Here is an 18255-nt window from a genome sequence, read left to right as displayed (position 1 = left end):
TTCCATGCAAAGAGAGATTCCTCTATGTGTGATAAATAATTAACAGCATTTTTTTTTGTACTAGGTATTGAACTCAGGGGTGCTTTACCATTGAGCCACATCCCAGTCCTTTTAATTTTTATTTTGAGACAGGGTCTTCTAAGTTGATAAGGCTGGCCTCAAACTTGCCATCCTCCTGCCTCAGCCTCCCAAGTCACTGGGATAACAGAGTGCACTACAGTGCCCAACTCTGAAGCATGTTTTTAAAGTACATTTGAGGAAATAAAATTCTTAGTGCTGGAATTGGTACAGTTGATATTCCTTGATATTATAATTCTTCACAAACTAGAAATCTAAATGGCCCAATATGAGAACTAAAAGTTCAAGAAAAGAACCAAAGTAAAGAAGAAAAAAAGATGACTATCTTACAGCATTTTCTAAACAAGGGGACACCTGTTTTAGTGTGATGCATGTATGTAAAAATAACTCATTAATGAAACATTCTGTATGTATATCATGTGATAAAAAGCACACTGTGGAAATCAATGATTTTCACCTGTATTTAATATATGTTAAGTGGGTGTTTTAAACATTGCTATTTCACTGTACATATTCATTGTATTTATTAATCAGAACATGTTTTTAAAGATGCCTTCATTTCATAGTACTATATTTTTAATTATGTGCAAATATTAAGCAACTAACATAAAATATCCACTCATATTCTTAATGAATATGGATATGACATCCCAATTCTTTTTTTTTTTTGCCACTCCAAGTCACACCAAAAGCTGCATATTGAGTCATGTTAAGTAATACAAAATGGTTATACAATAAATTGAGATCACACTTGGACTAAATACAGAAAGCCCTACATTTCTGATGGCATCCACACATTATAGAAATTAGACATTCAACCATACATTGTAATTAGAAAATTACAGACACATGCCTCTAAATTAATGCCAGTAAAAATTAATTACAACAAAGACAATGACAATGAAAATCTCTGTACAATGAAAAGATTTCTGAATCACAGACGATAATCAAATTATATTGAAAAAAAAAAAAAACCTCAACACTAAGGCAGTTCAGTGCAATTCAGTAATTGGCCCACCTCTTGAGAAGTATTTATTTTTAATCACAGCAAATTTACTTGAAGAAATTACCCTTCAAATTTTACCCCATGTTAATTTATAGTCTCCTGCTCATCCTTATTTTTTATTGTAGCATTTTATTTTTAATGTTATACCACTGAGAAATTTCTGCTTTACAAAAGCTTGTATATTTTAATGTTGCCACATTACAGATATCGTTAAAATACTCAATACCTGGAGTATGTTAAAATCCCAGCACATATTTAAAACCATTATCAAAATGTAATGCTGATTTACAGGATTTCTAAAAAAAAAACAAGTTAGCCCTTCAAAGTGTCCTACAAAGCCTTTGTCTTTTCTGAGTACAATTCTATTCTTATTCTCCAAGTAGCAAGTTAGAGTGTGTGGGATATATTTGCCACTAAACCTTTCTGTTTGCAATGCAAACACTAAATCACCTAATAGAGTCCTATTTCAGCTGCTAAATAGAATTATTTATGACATCTTTGGAATATAATCATGTGAGTTACACTTAACCATCTGTGCCTTTTTGTTTCTTGCAGACAATTTGCAATGGTGGAGTAAAATATTTTTGTTTGGATATTTGTTTTTTATTAAACAGATATGCCAAAATCATCTTCATAGTATAGTAACATTTTATTCTATCATTTAGAGTAAGGTAATCCATTTGCAGCAACTTGATATAAAATGAAATAAAAATTAGTATTATTCATAATAAAATACTACCATACACATTGAAAACATAATCAAAAATGGCAGAGAGATTCCAAAGATAGACATACAACAAGTATTAACCGTCTGCATGGTAACACATTGAATAAGGGTTCTTTGAAGTAGTTGGAGAGTTATAATTACTGAGCAGGCAAGATCATTAAATAATTACACATTTTGATTAAAAAATATATGTAGTTCATTAAGACAGGGACTCTAAGTCTACTTCTCTAGCTAAGTTCTCTTCAGATGCCAAGTTTGTACTTTAATTAGAACAAAAGACCCACATTAACTTCAATGCAACATAATCATTCATAATAATGACTGTATATTAATCTCTTGAGCTTGCATGAATATAGCACATGACATATGGCATAGTACAGGCACCTGTGTGGTCCTTTGGGGACTGAGGTGGTGCATGTTAATTAGCCCCTGGAAAATAAAATCTGTTTCCCTCTGAGAAAAACAACCTCAGTGCTTATTGGCTGCAGACATCAAAGGAATCAGGTGGAATACTGCTCGGCTCTGTCTACACTCATTAAAGATCTGACTAGAAGTAGACACTGAATCAACTGTTTCTGAATTAATTCTTGACTGAATCCTGCACAAGAAACAGAGTAGCCATGCATTTCTTTGGCCTAGCTGATTGGATTTTTGGCTGAAGACATCAGAATTACCATTTTGGTTACAGCAAACTACATAACGGTGTAACGCAAACATAAAATAATATAACCAGAAGCTTAAAAATTGGAAGCAGCTTCTTTTTCTTCAAAGCTATACTTGAAACTGCCTTAATTTAATATTTTACTTTGCGAATTCTGATTCAATCTGAGTATGAGATTATAAATGCCTGTAAGAAATATGTCATCTTTCAATAAGCCAGGTCTCAAGATTGTTAGGTGAAGGCACTTTACATCTTTGAAAGATAAAGGAAAGGTATTATAGAACTAAAACTCTGACTGATTAATATGTATTTATCTTGTGATGGGCAGATCTTAAAATTAGTTCTCAGTGGGAAAAAAAAAAAAATGTCTATCCCCATTGCCAGAGTGTACCTGGAAAAAGAAAACAGAAAATTGAGTGGACAGAGAGAGAGGATTAGAAAGGGCTACATTTTACAAATTTCTTTTGCTACTCATCTTCACGCCACTTATAATTCTGAGATGTACAAAACAAATCCACTTATCTGAAAAATATTCACATTTAATGGGGATATTTAGAACACTGAAGCTTTTTAGGATCTTTTAGAATAGCAAAATTTAATGAGGCTTTTTTGAAGTTAGCAATTTAAACTCATGTAAGAATACAAATTCACAAGTGTGACTGGGCAAATTATTTCTTTTCTAAAATAACACATTGTTTCCCCCCAGCCCTGGGCTGCGTCCATGATCCTGTTATCAAAGTGTTACATTGCTGATATGTTTATTGGAATATTGGGCCCATTTCCCTTCCACTTGACACATGGATTAGCAGTTTAAAATAATTCCTTTCTATTAAGCAAATGTGTGACTAAGGCACACTTAAACAGCCTATTAAACCAATGAGATGACAATGTGCTATCCTCAGATAAAGTTTAATTTTTGAAGTAATTAATTACACATACCACAAAATGTCTCAGGAGAACATTTTGACTAGGCCTATCAACTTATCATGCAAATAATTATAGTATTTTATTTGAGGCAAAGATGCTGATTCATCATTAGTAAGATGGCAACAACAATTTATTTTTGTGACACTCATCTTTCCAGTGGGGAAACTACTGTCTGCTATATATTTATTTAATTTAAAAAGTCAATTAGTTGTTCTGAGGTTTTTAAGACTGATATAAAACTGTGGTTCTAAATCTCAACGAAATCACATAGGCATTTGGAAGGGGAAATTGTGACTGTGGTGTTTGGTTTCCTTTTCCTATTTATGGGTCTAGTAGCCCTGATAGTCTACAATGGTATACTTCTGATGCCTAGAAATATCCCCAAATTTACTAAAACATGCACATCATTATTGAGGTAGGCTACCACCATAAGGACTCCTTTCTTCAAATTCTTTCACCATATTACAGAAGAAGTAGATAAGACAGTCTGGTCAGTGGTTTTAAAACTTTCAATTATATCACTTTCTCGAATCAAAAGGTTCCTCTGATGTTTTCTATAGTGCTCAGTGTGAAGAACACAGGAGTGGACAGTAGATGGTTCAGCAGAGAAAAGGGAAACACCTCACTATCTTTTATTAACCTTGGAATTTTGGACAAGTCACTTAACCTAGTTTCCTCATTTTAAAAATTGGTTGTTAGAGTGATTCAATTAGGAAAAAAAATATCAACCTTGTCTGTCATGCAACAGGCACAAATGCTGACTGCATCAGAATGGTTTTCTTGGAAATAAAATAGGTCCTTTTTTTTTTGGATAATGTCATTTAATAAAACTTTATGGTCCTTCTGATTAACTTAGCTATGTTGCCAACTAAGGTTTTCTCAAGACCCAGAATTAATACAGATGAGAAAATCTTAACCTTTAGTGTGCTTAAGGATCATCCAGAAATCAAAAGATATTTTTAGGTTTTTTTATCCCAATTTTCACATTTTGAGAAATATTACTTTAGATTGCTGATTGTATACTGAGCTGAAAAGTGCTTTCATAATTTTTTTTTTTTAATTTTGGTACTAGAGACTGAACCCAAGGGTGCTTAATCACAGAGCCACATCCTCAGCTCTTTTTATTTATTTTGAGACAGGACTCACTAAGTTGCTTAGAGCCTCAATAAGTTCCTGAGGCTAGCATGAACTTATAATCCTCCGGCCTCAGCCTCCCAAGTCACTAGGACTATAGGTATACACCACCACACCTGGCTGAAGTGTTCATTTGTAGAAACATTGTGCTCAATGTCTTCCCTCCTGTGTTCTCTCGCTTCCTGCAGAGAGGTTCTCCACTTGCTTCTGTGTCACCAGTCTCTGTACTTTGCCTGAATTCCCTGGGAAATTTTGGTTTGTCAGGTATAGTCAGGGAGTAAGCCAGTGGGGAATTAAAAAGTGGTATGCCTAACCCAGACAACATTTGACAGAATGGCTCGGTACATAGAATATACTGGATGAGGTCATGTAACCTTGTATCCTTAGGGAGAGAGCATGATGCACAAGAAAGCAGAGAATCTGACATTCCAGCTAGTTTTTTTCCTGTCACTAAATATGTGACTATTTCTAAATTTCTTAGTCACTGTATCATGACAGTACCTTCTCTGGTTGAATGCAAGATCCTAGGGCTTAGATCAAAGTGTCTCTCAGGCTTCCTCACATCTCTAGGACCCAGGCTTTCCATAAAGGGCAGTGGGTACCCTACCTGAACACAAATTCCAGAGATACACATTTGCCGTGTTTTCTTAGGATAATAATCACTTATGATTCATTATCTCCTGGCACAATTCTACGTATGAAGTATTTTGAGAAGTACCAGACACCCAGATGTCTTGGAAACAATTTAAATGTTACTATGAATTCACATAACACTTGCTGTAATGTGTTCAGGATTTTTATTTACTTGGATTTATTGTGGAGAGAAATTAAAACGATACAAATCTGGAGGGGGCCTTGAGGTAATCATATCATAGTTGTAATGCTGTTAGTTAAGCGGTTTGTCATAGTGAAAGATGTAGAGCAGAATCTATAGAATTGTGGAACATCTATTGTAAATGTTATTAAGCTTCTTCACACAATCTCTTGAATAAACTAATAAAGACATGTTAATTCATATACTTAACTGCAGTTTTCATATAACAAATACCTCATGATATAGAAGTAAGGAACGTAAAATAATGAGATTTTTTTATGTATGCCATGTGACTTACCTATGTAAACAGTCTTTAAAAAAATAAAGAGGAAAAACATTTTCTTCTTTCAATACTATTGTGAGTTATGGGAGTGAATTTAATTTATTATTTTTTTCCTAAAGTGGTAGACTACCAAATTGATAATAGTTTGTCATTATCTGTTATATAATTCAACTCCACATGAGAAACTGAGTGAACACATTGGACTCTGATTGAATATTTAAGATCCTGATATCAGGCGTTCTGCATAGGCCCATACATGTCTATGTGGGTAGTCTGACTGCTTGTGTGCTATTGATTTTTGCAGAGCATTCAGGGAGCTGACATCAATGCATGCAGGAACCTAATACTCTTAGCCATTTCCTAAACACATTCTTCAACATGGAAAATATTTTCAAATAAGTAAATGGGTTAAAAAGAATTGTAAAGTACTTAAATTTTTCATGTAAAAATATGTGCACACAGGCAATTCAGATGCAAATGAATTTTTGTTTGAATTGTCTACTAATTGCCTTAATTCTCTGCTTTGAACATATAAATATTACTTAGGATAGAAGCAGCTGACCATATAAATCAGTTAATCAATATTGATTAATTCTTCCCCTTCAGCTTTATCTTATACTAAGGTTAGGCTTATGCTTATCTGTAAGAAGTGAAGATTCAGATGTATAGGGATGGTCTACAATGTTGTACTGGCAATGTGTAATGGGGAAGTGTATGTGAATGTTGAGTTTGGGAGGGAAAATGTATTAACAGACATTTGTAAGGAGTTATCCAATATCAGAAGAACATTTTACAAATAGCTTTTAAAGGTAAGCTAAAGTTTAACCTGTCCATTAACAGAAAATTATTTTAGAGTTTGTGGGGATAAAGGATACTGGAGCTAGTCAATGACAATATCAGTTTGAACAGCTGAATTTCTTACTTGAGAGCAGAACAGAAGTGAGGGAGAGACACTCTTATGGAAACATGGCATTGTGTGCATGAATGAAGTATGCATATTTTCTACACTTATTTTTTTTTTTTTTACCTAAGCCACAACTATGGATAAAGAAGGAAAAAAACATCAAATTTTCTTCATAGATTTACAGAAGTTTTTGTTGACAAAAACAAATATTTCTTTCATAGTAACTTCTTTTTTGTCAGTAGCATAAAAAGCACTTTGGTGATATTTTTGGTTTTCAAAGAGAAGCATTGCTATTTTGCTGAGGAAATTATATAGTGTTCTGTGAAAACTGCCTTACAGCAAGGAGTTTTAGAAAAGATCGGAAGGAAAAGCCATGTGAGATGTTTTCATTTTAGAAGTAACCTCTGTTTCATTGATCCCAACAGAAACCACAGAAAAAGAAATAAGAAATGTTTTTTTCCCCTCATAAGACAAATATATCACTCCCAAAATTCTTACAAAACCAACTGAGGCAAATTAGGGGTTTCAAAGCTAGTCACCTTATAAGTTGTTCAGAAAAAAATTTGCATTTAAATTGCTCTGTGCAGCTACCTTGAGATTTTCCCCTGGAATGTTTATGGCTCTTTTTTTCATTAATACTTAAAAAATACAATTTCATAACCAGTGTATTACTACATCTAGTTGTGTTAAAAAAAGGGAACTTCATTTCATAAAGTAGAAACATTCAAAGTGGTTTTGGGCAACCAATCACTCAGTCAAAATACTTGAATTCTTCATATTGAACACTTAATAGTAAAGTTAATCTGAAACCATATCAACTCTCCATTTCTATTATAAAAACTCAATCATTAATAGCTCTATCAGAGAGAATAACTTGTGCTCCTACACATTTTATCTAGAGAAGTGAAGATATCCAGAACTTCTTGGAACTTTCCCCAAAAATAGTTTATATATAAAAATACAGCAGATTTTTTTTAACAGATAAATCTTAACTATTTTTTTTCAAATAACTTGCCTTTACATATTCAGAAATGTAGATATAAGAAAAATACTAAATGTGCAAAGTGCTCTTTTATATGTACATTAAAAAAATACAATGTAATAATAGCTTTAAACATGTCAAAGAATCATAGGAGGGAGAGTCTTCAATGTCAGAAAATCTGGTCTGATTAGAGCTTTTGCTTGTAGAATTGTAAACAAACTTTTTAAACTGCTGAGAGTTTTCTCAGTTCTTTCCAACCAAGACACTTTCAAATACATCAAGTCCTGCTTTGAAGTAAACCTGAGCTGAATTAATGCTGTTCAACACATCTGACAGGGTTTCTTGGAGAGTCTCATTTGATGTAAGTGACTTGCAGTGTTCCCAAGCCTCCATGAGTATGGAAAACTGGCTTGTCTTCTCATCAGTGTGGTACAGGATGTTTCTGAAAGGAAAAAAGGAATGTGTAAATGTTTCATGCACAATGCCACTTTCATATCAAACATTGTAATGAATACTACCAGAAGCAGTGTTGTTTGCAATATATGAAGACATTATAAAGGTAATATTGCTATTTTTTGATACTTAATGAATTGAGAGATAGAAAACATTGACCATCAGTAGTTTCCCATTTTGACGACATTAGAGGAGATAATCAGACATGGGCCTCCTGTTGGAAATATGGTACATTATGAAATAGCATAAACAATTTTGCTAAAAAATAAAAAAAATTGATGTGAATCTGATGAAGCTTCCAAATTTAATTGCTAATAATTTCAAGGGACAGAATTGTGCTAAATCATAGCACAGTATGTTCTAGAAAACCACAGACTGCAACAATATCTAGACAACAAATAACTCAGTTTGTTCAACTAATAAATTTCATTTAAAAAGTAGAGAAAGGAGGAACCTGTAGACCAGAGTTTCTCAACCATGTTCTACTAACACTTTGGGCCAGATGGATCTTTACTGTAGTGACTCTCCCGTGCACTGTGGGATGATAAGCAGTATCCCTGGACTACATGGGCTAGCTATTAATAGCATCCTTCTTTTTGTATCAAGAAATGAAAATGTGTGCAAACATTGCCAAAATATTCCTAATAGGGCAAAAATAACCCCAATTAAGAACTAGTGTTCTAGACTAAAAGAAACATGTCAACCAGTCACAAAATAAAGATTTTGTTAGATTTTACGCAAACAAATACATTAATATGGGAAGTACAAAACTGAATACTGATTATTGATTGATATAAAGCAATTGTTAATATTTTAGATATCATGGTATCATTAGCATGTCTTCTAAAATTGCTGTTGTCTTACGATAGTATGTAAAGTAATATTTGCAAATAAATGTTATGATTTCTGAGATTTACTTTAAAAATACTTGGAGGGAAAAATAGAGTGGAGTTATAAACAGTATATATAAAATTATATGAACCATTAGGTAATAATTGTTAAAAGTGGGAAATGAAATTTATTATACTATTCCCTCTTCTTTCTTACATGTTTGTCATCTAGAATGACATTGTCTTAGTGTGTAATATGATGGTTTCCTGATACTTAGTCAAATGATTGAGAAAGAGGAATTTAGGTATACAATAGCATATTCCTGTAATCCCAGCAGCTCAGGAGGCTGAAGTAGAAGGATCAAAACCAGCCTCAGCACATTTGTGGCAAATATATTTCCAGAGCTTAAAAGTAAATAGATATTTTCAAAAGCTGTATCAAATACTTCTATTCCTTGAGGACATATAGCTCAGCTTGCTCACAAACAAAAATATTATAATCATTATTATAAAAACTCCTCATTAAATGAACTGTACCACTGCAGTTAGTACATTATGAAGAACCTACTTAATGATTCTTAGACTATTACAGTGATTTTCTCCACTATTTAAAAACCGATATAAAGTACATTCATATATATACAGTCTATGCCTATTAAATGTTAGATATTAATATTCAGTCAAATGATAAGATGATATTAATAAAACATGCTCATAAAGGTTAGAGGATTGATCCGTTGATGACAATTCATTCAATCATGAATAGTCTCTAATATATTTATGTAAAATTTTAGTCCTAACTACTGCAAAATATCTAGAAGAGAGATAATATGGAAGAATAAAAATACATCCTACAATGAATGTCCAGGTATAAAGAACAAAAAAAAATGATTATAATTACTTTTTAAATACCCACATTTGCTCTTCCTAACTAGGAAGCTACATAGTAACATGCTTTTATAATGACTGTAAACATTCCATGTGAATAAAAATGAATCTTTTTTTGCTTTGTGAAATTCTACAAGGAGCTAACCACATTTTCCATATGCTACATGAATCGAGTAGTAAAGTTATAGCAAGCTATTATACAGATAAACACTCATATCCATTTCTACCAAAATTGGATACAAATCAGAATAAAACTACAGATACTGAGATTCTAGTTGAGTACAAGACACTAAAATGTTTTCATCTCAATTTACGAGAAAAATCTTCATTTGAGTAGATGCTGATGTAACTTAAGTTAGTTTATCATTATTATAATAACAAAGGCTCATTTTCCACCTTGAAAGACTGCATTACCTGCAAAACAAATTATGGATAACAAAAAATAAAAAAAATCTTTAAATTTTCATTAGATGGATCATTTCTCCTACTGATTTGCAGAAGTAGCTCATCTTTTCCAATTTCTGTGTGTGTGTGTGTGTGTACTAAAAACCATATAGCTTCCTGCTTACATAAAATAAAATTCTGCATTTGCATTCCTTTCTGAAAGGTAGCATTATGTTATTTTATTTTTAATATTTGAATTAAGCCTAAAACAAAACCCAGGCAATGCTTAAATTCCATCACATATATTCTTACGTATTTCTTAGTTCTGAGATCATTCTTATATACTCAACCATTAAACTTACATATTCCAGGATAATCTCTGCTTACCAAAACTATGATTGTACCATTTTTAATATGCAAATGCTTTTTTTCTTTTAAATATTTTAGTTAAATCAATGCTTCTGATGGTAACCTCTAAATCTTCTAAACATCTTTGTATTACCACGTGATGCCACCAAAATTGAACTTTAGTCCAACAAAATGCAGAGATTTCAACAGCATATCTGTATCAGGCTGCTTAAATGTTTCTTCTTCCTAATTATGGATCAATATTATTCCAATTAGGTCAGACCCGGAATGGATCCATAGTCTGTCAAAAGTCACAGGTCTGGAAGGAAAACTGAGTGGAAGTGAAAAAAAAATACATTTGAAGAGTTTCTATGTCAATAATCTGTACTTTACAACCACAAAAATGTATATCCCTTAGTGAACCATTCATGCTCTTAGATACATCTGCTTCAGTACATTTCAGAAAGTTTCTCTGCATAAAGAATGGACTGTATTAGCATGGCTCTAAGTCAATAAATCAGAATCCTATTTGCATACACACAACATGCATCTCAGCATGGCATGTAGAGACATCAGATCTAATTAAAATATTATTTAATTGAAATCATTTTAGTAGCTATCATGTTTAAAATAACATTAATTCCACCCTCATGCCTATCTCTCCTCATCTGTAACAATTTGGATCTTATAAATGTAATTCATACAGTCATCCTGACCCACACACAACACAAAGAGACTACTAAAAGGAAAGTGTAATACATTATTGATGACACTAATGAAATTACAACACACATCACTCATTTTAATGGGTCTGTTTCAATGACACATCACGGTGACCAGGAAAGAGCAGTGCCAAACTCAGAAACCTAATTAATAACTCCCGGCAGCATTGGTGAGGGAGATGAAGTGTCTTTACTCAACTGACAAATCTTTCCCATTCAACTAATGCAAAAGAAAACTGGAAAAAAAAATGAATTTTGAAATAAAGGCATTTAAAATCTTCATGAGTCATTACCCTGTGTGTGAATTAGCAATTAATGATGGAAATGATAACTCTCTTTCAAATATTCCTTTTTATATTCATCAATGGCACAGGATGCCACCCATTGTAAACCTGAATTAACATTCATTATACCTCATGTTGAGAAACTCTTAATGAAATCACACTAAATAATAAGTCATGTCTTGCAAAGTTGATTGTGTATACATGCTGAATGCAAAGAGAAAGGGCTAGCTCTAGTTCTCATAATTGTTTCTAATTCTTTTAGGGATTGTACTAACTGTACTCCATAGTTAACAGTGGACTATTATATTTATATCAATATTAGAAAAAAATTATTTGACTTGGATGAAAATTCACAAAACACATGTCTACCCTATTTAAAGTGCAAACAAATATCCTTTCAGTTAAATTTGAATTTTGTCTATCCTAGTCAAAGCAGAAGGAAAATTAAGACCATGGTTGATATTGTCAAGTCTTAAACTTATGCTCCAGACATCTGAGACAGAAAGACATGCATGGTAGATGGTTTGCAAAAATGGACTGGGGATCTAGCTCAGCGGTAGAGTGTGTGCTTAGCATGCATGAGATCTGGGTTCAATCTCCAGCACCAATAAATAAACAAACAAACAAATAAATAAATTTTAAAAATGGCTACAGTGAGTCCCCTTTCTGTTATCAGACTCCATTAAAACTTGACTTTGCATCTCATTCCATCAAGGTAAAGAATTTATTTGAATGCTTGAAACTGGTTTGGCCTTAATATTTGCTTTGAGAAATAAGAGTGTGGCATATACACTATGCGAAAGCCTCAATAGATCCTACATGCTTCCGTTCTGTCTCTTGCCCAAGCTATTGTGAAATTCATACTGGGTTAGCCTGCTGGAAGAATAGGTACCACACGGAATACACAAGATCTGAACAGCGAGGCCTTCCTTTTCCAGTTAAAAATCAGATGAGTTGGTGCTCAACTTGTTAAGACAACCAATGCCCACTGATTACAGACACAACACAGCCAGGACAGAACCTCTCCATCCCAGACCAAGAACCACACAACTGACTTCAGCCTAAATGGTCAAGCTAAAGAAATACGGACAAAATAAACAATTATCATTTTAAGCCACTAAATTTTGGAATGATTTGCAAAAGATAGGTGATATAATTTGGTAGTGCTTCTCTTCTGGAAGAGAAAGGTTTATGTTGATATAAGAATGAGTTCTCTATTATCTTTTAACACATTGACAGGGTACAAGGTGTAGTAGGATTATACAAGTCTTCAAATGACCAACTAAATTCAGAGAACAATGAGAAAATCATGTCAAATAGTCCTCATGAGGTATACATTAAAAAGTTTATTTGTGTTGATTCATTAAGTTTTAAAATTGTTTACAGAGTGCCAGGTGGGATTTTTTTTTTCATTAAACACACACAAAGTCAACCAATATTATGAACTGAATATTTGTGTTCCTTCAAATTTATATATTGAAGTCTTATCCCCACAATGTGATAGTACCAGGAAATGAGGGCTTTGGAAAGTAAATAGGTTTAGATGAAGTCATGAGGGTGAAACCTACAGCAAAAGACTATTGCCATTATGAGAAGAAAAAGCAAGAACACAGCTTCTTGTCTCCACTATGTGAGAATACAGCAAGAAGGCAGTGTTCTGCAGCCCAGGAAGTGGAGTCCTCTCCAGAACCCAACCATGATGGTGCCTTGATCATAGACTTCCCAGACTCTCAACTGTCAGAAGGATATGTGTATTGTTGAAGTCATCCATTTTATGGTATTTTTTCCTGGGAAGTATGAGTTAAGAAAACCACTACAGCATATATATATATAATTTTGCTGTGGTATAGCCCAAGAAATGGACAAAAATTATCCTACTTGTTTCCACTCTTATTAAATATAAAATATAGCAGAATATCAAAGATAAAACAACAACTGTTCTATTTAGTTATTGTCAAGACATCTCAGTCCACATAATTACATTGTTTTTCAAGAGAAGTTTCCTGAATAAGAGGTTATCTTTTAGGATATTTCAGAAAGACTCTCCTTCCACATGACAGAGTACTTGATGGCTGGCCAACAAGAAAAATTATATTTTTACACTAAGAAACTTTTTGATAATTCCAAAGGGGAAACAGAAATTATATGAAGATCATCACAATTCTTAGAACCTTCCAGAATTTTAAGAAGATGGTAGTACTGTTTACTACTTATTTCATGCTCACATAATTGGTTTCTTATTTTAATTGGTCTCTTATTTTTATTTTTTATCACTGCTATTACTTACTTTCCCACCACTAACAGATGTATGACCTGAACCTTAATATTTAGATAACTTTCCTTTAACTTATTTGGAACCCATTATCTCTTAGTATTTCAACTTTCATTCCATAGAAAAGACCTTTACGCTTCAAAAACAATTTCACTTGAATACCCTACAGGTCTTTTGACAAATAATAAAGATGCATTTCCTTTACACTTACACCCCAAATATTTGCATTTGCCCTTTCTCCATTATTCTTTTAGCTACCTTCATTAACTCCGGTAAACAGTAATGCCCAGGTCAAAAAAAAGGGCAATTCAGGTTTTTCTTTCATTTATATTTGATTCCAATGAGAGGGATATGATGGATTTGTTTTGGAAAGTTCATTCTAAAGGAAAAAGTTCATAATTTAGCTATATCTATTTAAATAAAGTGAGTAACACAGTCAATATTGATCTTTTTTGCTTATTCTACTTAACAGCCTTTTTTAACATCCTAGATGAGTAAGTTACTGTGCTACGTGCTCAGGGAAACAAAAGACAACTTTATTGTCTGTGTTGGAAGCAAAGCACATAAACAAAAAGTTAAAATATTATTTAAGCATATTATATAAATAATTATAAACATTATTTTCCATATAATTATAAATTTATATAGTTATTATTATAAATATAAAATTATTTTCATATTATTATCCATATAATATGTTTTAAATATTATGTGGAATATTATTTCATTTTATGTTTTACAATTTCCCCTTATTCTATGCATATGTTAAACTATTGAAAATATTGCTTCAATATAAGTGTTCTATCATATAGCCTTTGCCATAATGTAGTAAAAAGTCTGTAACTATTTCTCATAGTAGAGATTCTTTGCCTTTTGGTTTAGAAAACTACAGAGACAGTTCTTGATAGTATCAATATAACTTGGGTGATCTGATTCCAATTGCCATAATATCGATTCAAGAAACATGGACCTAATTAACTAAGTATAAGGTAATTCTTAAACCAAATGGGTTATTTCATAAACAGGCATATGACCAAGTTTGGGAAATTAAATTAGAAGGGAAACTTTCTACAGGATTGTAAGAGTGGTAATTCCTTCAATTTCTGAGAAAATAATAAAAGCTAATCCTTTTTCTCCTTTTCAATAGCATGGTTAACAGAATCAGAAACTGTAAATGCCATGATTTTTTTTCCCCCTGAATGGAAAACCAGTCTTTAGATGAAGCTGATACTGTACCCTGTAGGGTATTTAACATCCTAGATGAGTAAGTCACTGTGTTACGTGGTCAGGGAAACAAAAGACAACTGTAAAGCTGAGAAATAAAAATAAATTATTTCTTACTGATATGATTGAAATGTGTAACCAAACTAACTTAAAGTCTTCCCTTCCTTTCGATTTTCAATTTGGGGAGTATTATGGTTTAGATATGAGGTATCCCCCAACAGCTCATGTGTGAGACAATGCTAGAACATTCAGAGGTGAATGATTGGGCTTTAAGCTAATCCACTGATAGGGGTTAACTGGGTAGTAACTGTAGGCAGGGTAGGGTGTGGCTGGAGGAGGTGGCTCACTGGGTGCATATTTTGTCTCTGGTGAGAAAACTCTTTCTTTCTTTGTTTCCTGAGCTGCCTTCCTCTGTCATATCCTTCCACCTTGATGTTCTGCCTTATCTTGTGCCCTGAACAATGTGGTTCTCCATCTATGAACTGAGATCTCTGAATCTATGAGCCCCAAATAAACTTTTCCTTCTTTAAAATTGTTCTTGTCAGGTCTTTTGGTCACAGGAGTGAAAAAGCTGATTAAAACAGTAGGTAAAGTTATGTTACTCTTCAAGCCAATTTCAACCAGTTTGATGTTACTTTCAATCAAATGTATCTATATATACAATATTTATTGATTGGCTAGGTGATTATTAGAACATGTACATATTTATTTAATAGCTGTAGATGTGATTTTATTTTGAACTAAATAATTTGGAAAATTCATTTACTTGATATTTAAATATGACTGCTTTGGGATAAAAATGGCATGGTTTCTTTTGGATAGCAAACATATTATTCAAGATAAACACTTCAAAATCAACAGGATATTGTAATGTTTGCTTAATCTTAGCTGGAAGGAAAAGTAAATATGAAGTATAGTGATTGACCTATTGAAGCTATGAATATTGATCTCAAAGTTTGAAAGTAATTAATGGACAAATGTTTTAATATTAAATTACTCAGAGACTAGAAATATTGCATTTCATATTTTAAGAAATTGTTACAGATGCTGACGTACCAAATATTCATTTTGAAAATTTGATAAGAAATAATATTTTAAATGAACTCTCTGGCATTGTTCCTTCACAATTTGCTCAAAATTTATCGATACATTACTATCTGTAACTCTTAGCATAAGGAAATAAAAATGCTTTTGTTTTAATCTGTGAACAAATGGAAGCATAAACAATTGACTATGTATTTTTTTTAAAAAAGCTAAAATCATCTGATTTAATAATACTATTAATTTTCTCAAAATACAAGTACTAAGGCTGGGGTTGTGGCTCAGTGGCAGAGCACTTGCCTTGCACATGTGAGGCTCTGGGTTCAATTCTCAGCACCACATAAAAATAAATAAATGAAATAAAGATATTGTGTCCATGTGTAACTGAAAAATATTTCAAAAATACAAGTACTAGATAAGCAAACTTCTATTGATTATGTTAAAGTTAAAAAAATACAAATTGTGAGTAGATAGTAGAAATAGTTTTATGCTTTGGGAATTCTAAAAGGAGATTCCTTCATTCATTTCAGCCAAGAATGTCAGAGGGCTAAAGAGGGCTCTCAAGTATCTGACACAAAGTAGGAGCGCATCTGGTTATACCATCCAGAAAAAAAAATCATGTCTTATTTAAGAATAAATAAATGTATGTACATGTATACTATACATTTAGTTTCATAAATCATTTAATGGTTACAGATGTGATGGAAGATGTTAAAAATCCGGCAGTAATCAAAGGAAGCCAAACATCCGAAAGCACTGACAAAATCTTCTACAGGAATAGTCAGTTTAAAGCATTGATACTGGAGACTCCATCACTGCATTGGGAACACTCCACCATGGAAATACTGCTGCCTGTCAGCATTTGCTCAACCCCAGCCAGTCTTGATCCCATCTTCAATGAATAATTTGGAATAGTCCTACATCTTTGCTTCACTTCTTTCAGATTTGAAGTCCTTGGAGATTCTCATGCAATTAGCTGAGCTAAGGTCACATGCCTGTACTGTAGATCAGGTATAAAATATGTCTTGTCACTAAACTCTAGGTCTCCCCTCATATGGGAAAGAGGCTCTGATATCAAGCACTCAAAAATAATTTAAAAAACAGCAACCCAGGAAATATTCACTGCACTGGTTGCTGGGAAAGAAAAGTGAATTTCAAGAGGATTTTTAAAAAGAATTATTCTCTATACTGATGTTTTATTGGACAGTGTTTTTCCTCCTCAAATTAGTTGATAAGTACTCTGTAATATTCCAGCAGAGGCTATTAAATTAAATGTGAATAAGAATAACCTGACATATTATACATTTGAGTCAGATGGGATATATGTCAAGGTCATTGTATTTTCATGTGTAACTAATTAAAACAAATAAATAAATAAATAAATTTTTAAAAATAATTAAAAAAGAAAAAAGAATAACCTGAGGGTTGGGATTGTGGCTCAGCAGTAGGGCACTCGCCTAGCACCTGCAAGGCCCTGCGTTCGATCCTCAGCACCACATAAAAATAAATAAATAAAATAAAGATATTGTGTCCAAATACAACTAAAATATAAATATTAAAAAAAGAATAACCTGAGAAATTTTAAACTGCTTAAAAGATTCCGATGCAATGGATCTGAGATGCCTTCCATGAATTTGTATATTTTTTCCTTCTCCCTGACTTACCCATATTGAGCAACACTTACATATACTCCACAATCACTCCAGTGAGTTTTTCATTTAGCAACTGGTCTTATTTTGTTCTCAAACTAGTTTCTTCCAGGGACTTGCGTAATTATATACAAAATTACATGATTTAATTAACACTGTATAAATGGTTACATATTAAGTGTGAAGGAAACAGTTATTTCTGTGAAAATGAACCCCAATGTTTTGAGAAACTTCACAAAGATTAATTGATACAAAGTATTGGTGCATTACATGTGGAGAGGTAATTGAAAAGATTATCAGGGAAGGGAGGAATAGAGTGATGCAGAAAAAAAAAATCTGCATTTAGACTGTTTTGCAAGTAAACTGCGAAAAATGGGGATATTGAAACTGGAAATTTTAGATGATGTCTCACTGTGTAGTTTAAAGAAGAGAGAAAAATCTAGAATTACAATTGTCAGAAAAATACTTTAAAAATGTGCTTTATCCCTTATCAAAAGAGGGTGACACATGCTTCAGTTAAAACAAATTGGTTTCTCAAACATTTGAACATGTACTAGTTCTGCTTATTTCAGATTCAAGGACCTTCACTCTTCAGGCAGTGGACAGCCAATGCTTTACTCTTAAAAACAAAACAGCCATCATCT

General features: G+C 32.7%; 1 protein-coding gene across 8 annotated transcripts in view; it reads right to left on the bottom strand.

Annotated features, from left to right (window-relative positions):
- Positions 1–525: 525 nt before the first annotated feature.
- Positions 526–18255, bottom strand: part of Naaladl2 (N-acetylated alpha-linked acidic dipeptidase like 2) — a 1254678-nt gene continuing 1236948 nt past the window's right edge. For all 8 annotated transcript variants that reach the window (XM_058586183.1, XM_058586185.1, XM_058586184.1 and 5 more), the window contains one exon: positions 526–7958. In XM_058586183.1, coding sequence (XP_058442166.1) covers positions 7760–7958 — 199 coding nt within the window. In that variant the 3' untranslated portion in view covers positions 526–7759. The remainder of the gene's footprint in view (positions 7959–18255) is intronic.

This window comes from Marmota monax, unplaced genomic scaffold (genome assembly GCF_021218885.2).
Source record: "Marmota monax isolate L192 unplaced genomic scaffold, Marmota_monax_Labrador192_F-V1.1 WCK01_AAM20220418_F8-fsc00074, whole genome shotgun sequence".
NCBI classification, from domain to species: Eukaryota; Metazoa; Chordata; class Mammalia; order Rodentia; family Sciuridae; genus Marmota; species Marmota monax.
Note: the sequence above shows the minus strand (reverse complement) of the source record. Positions and strands in the feature narration are given on the sequence as shown.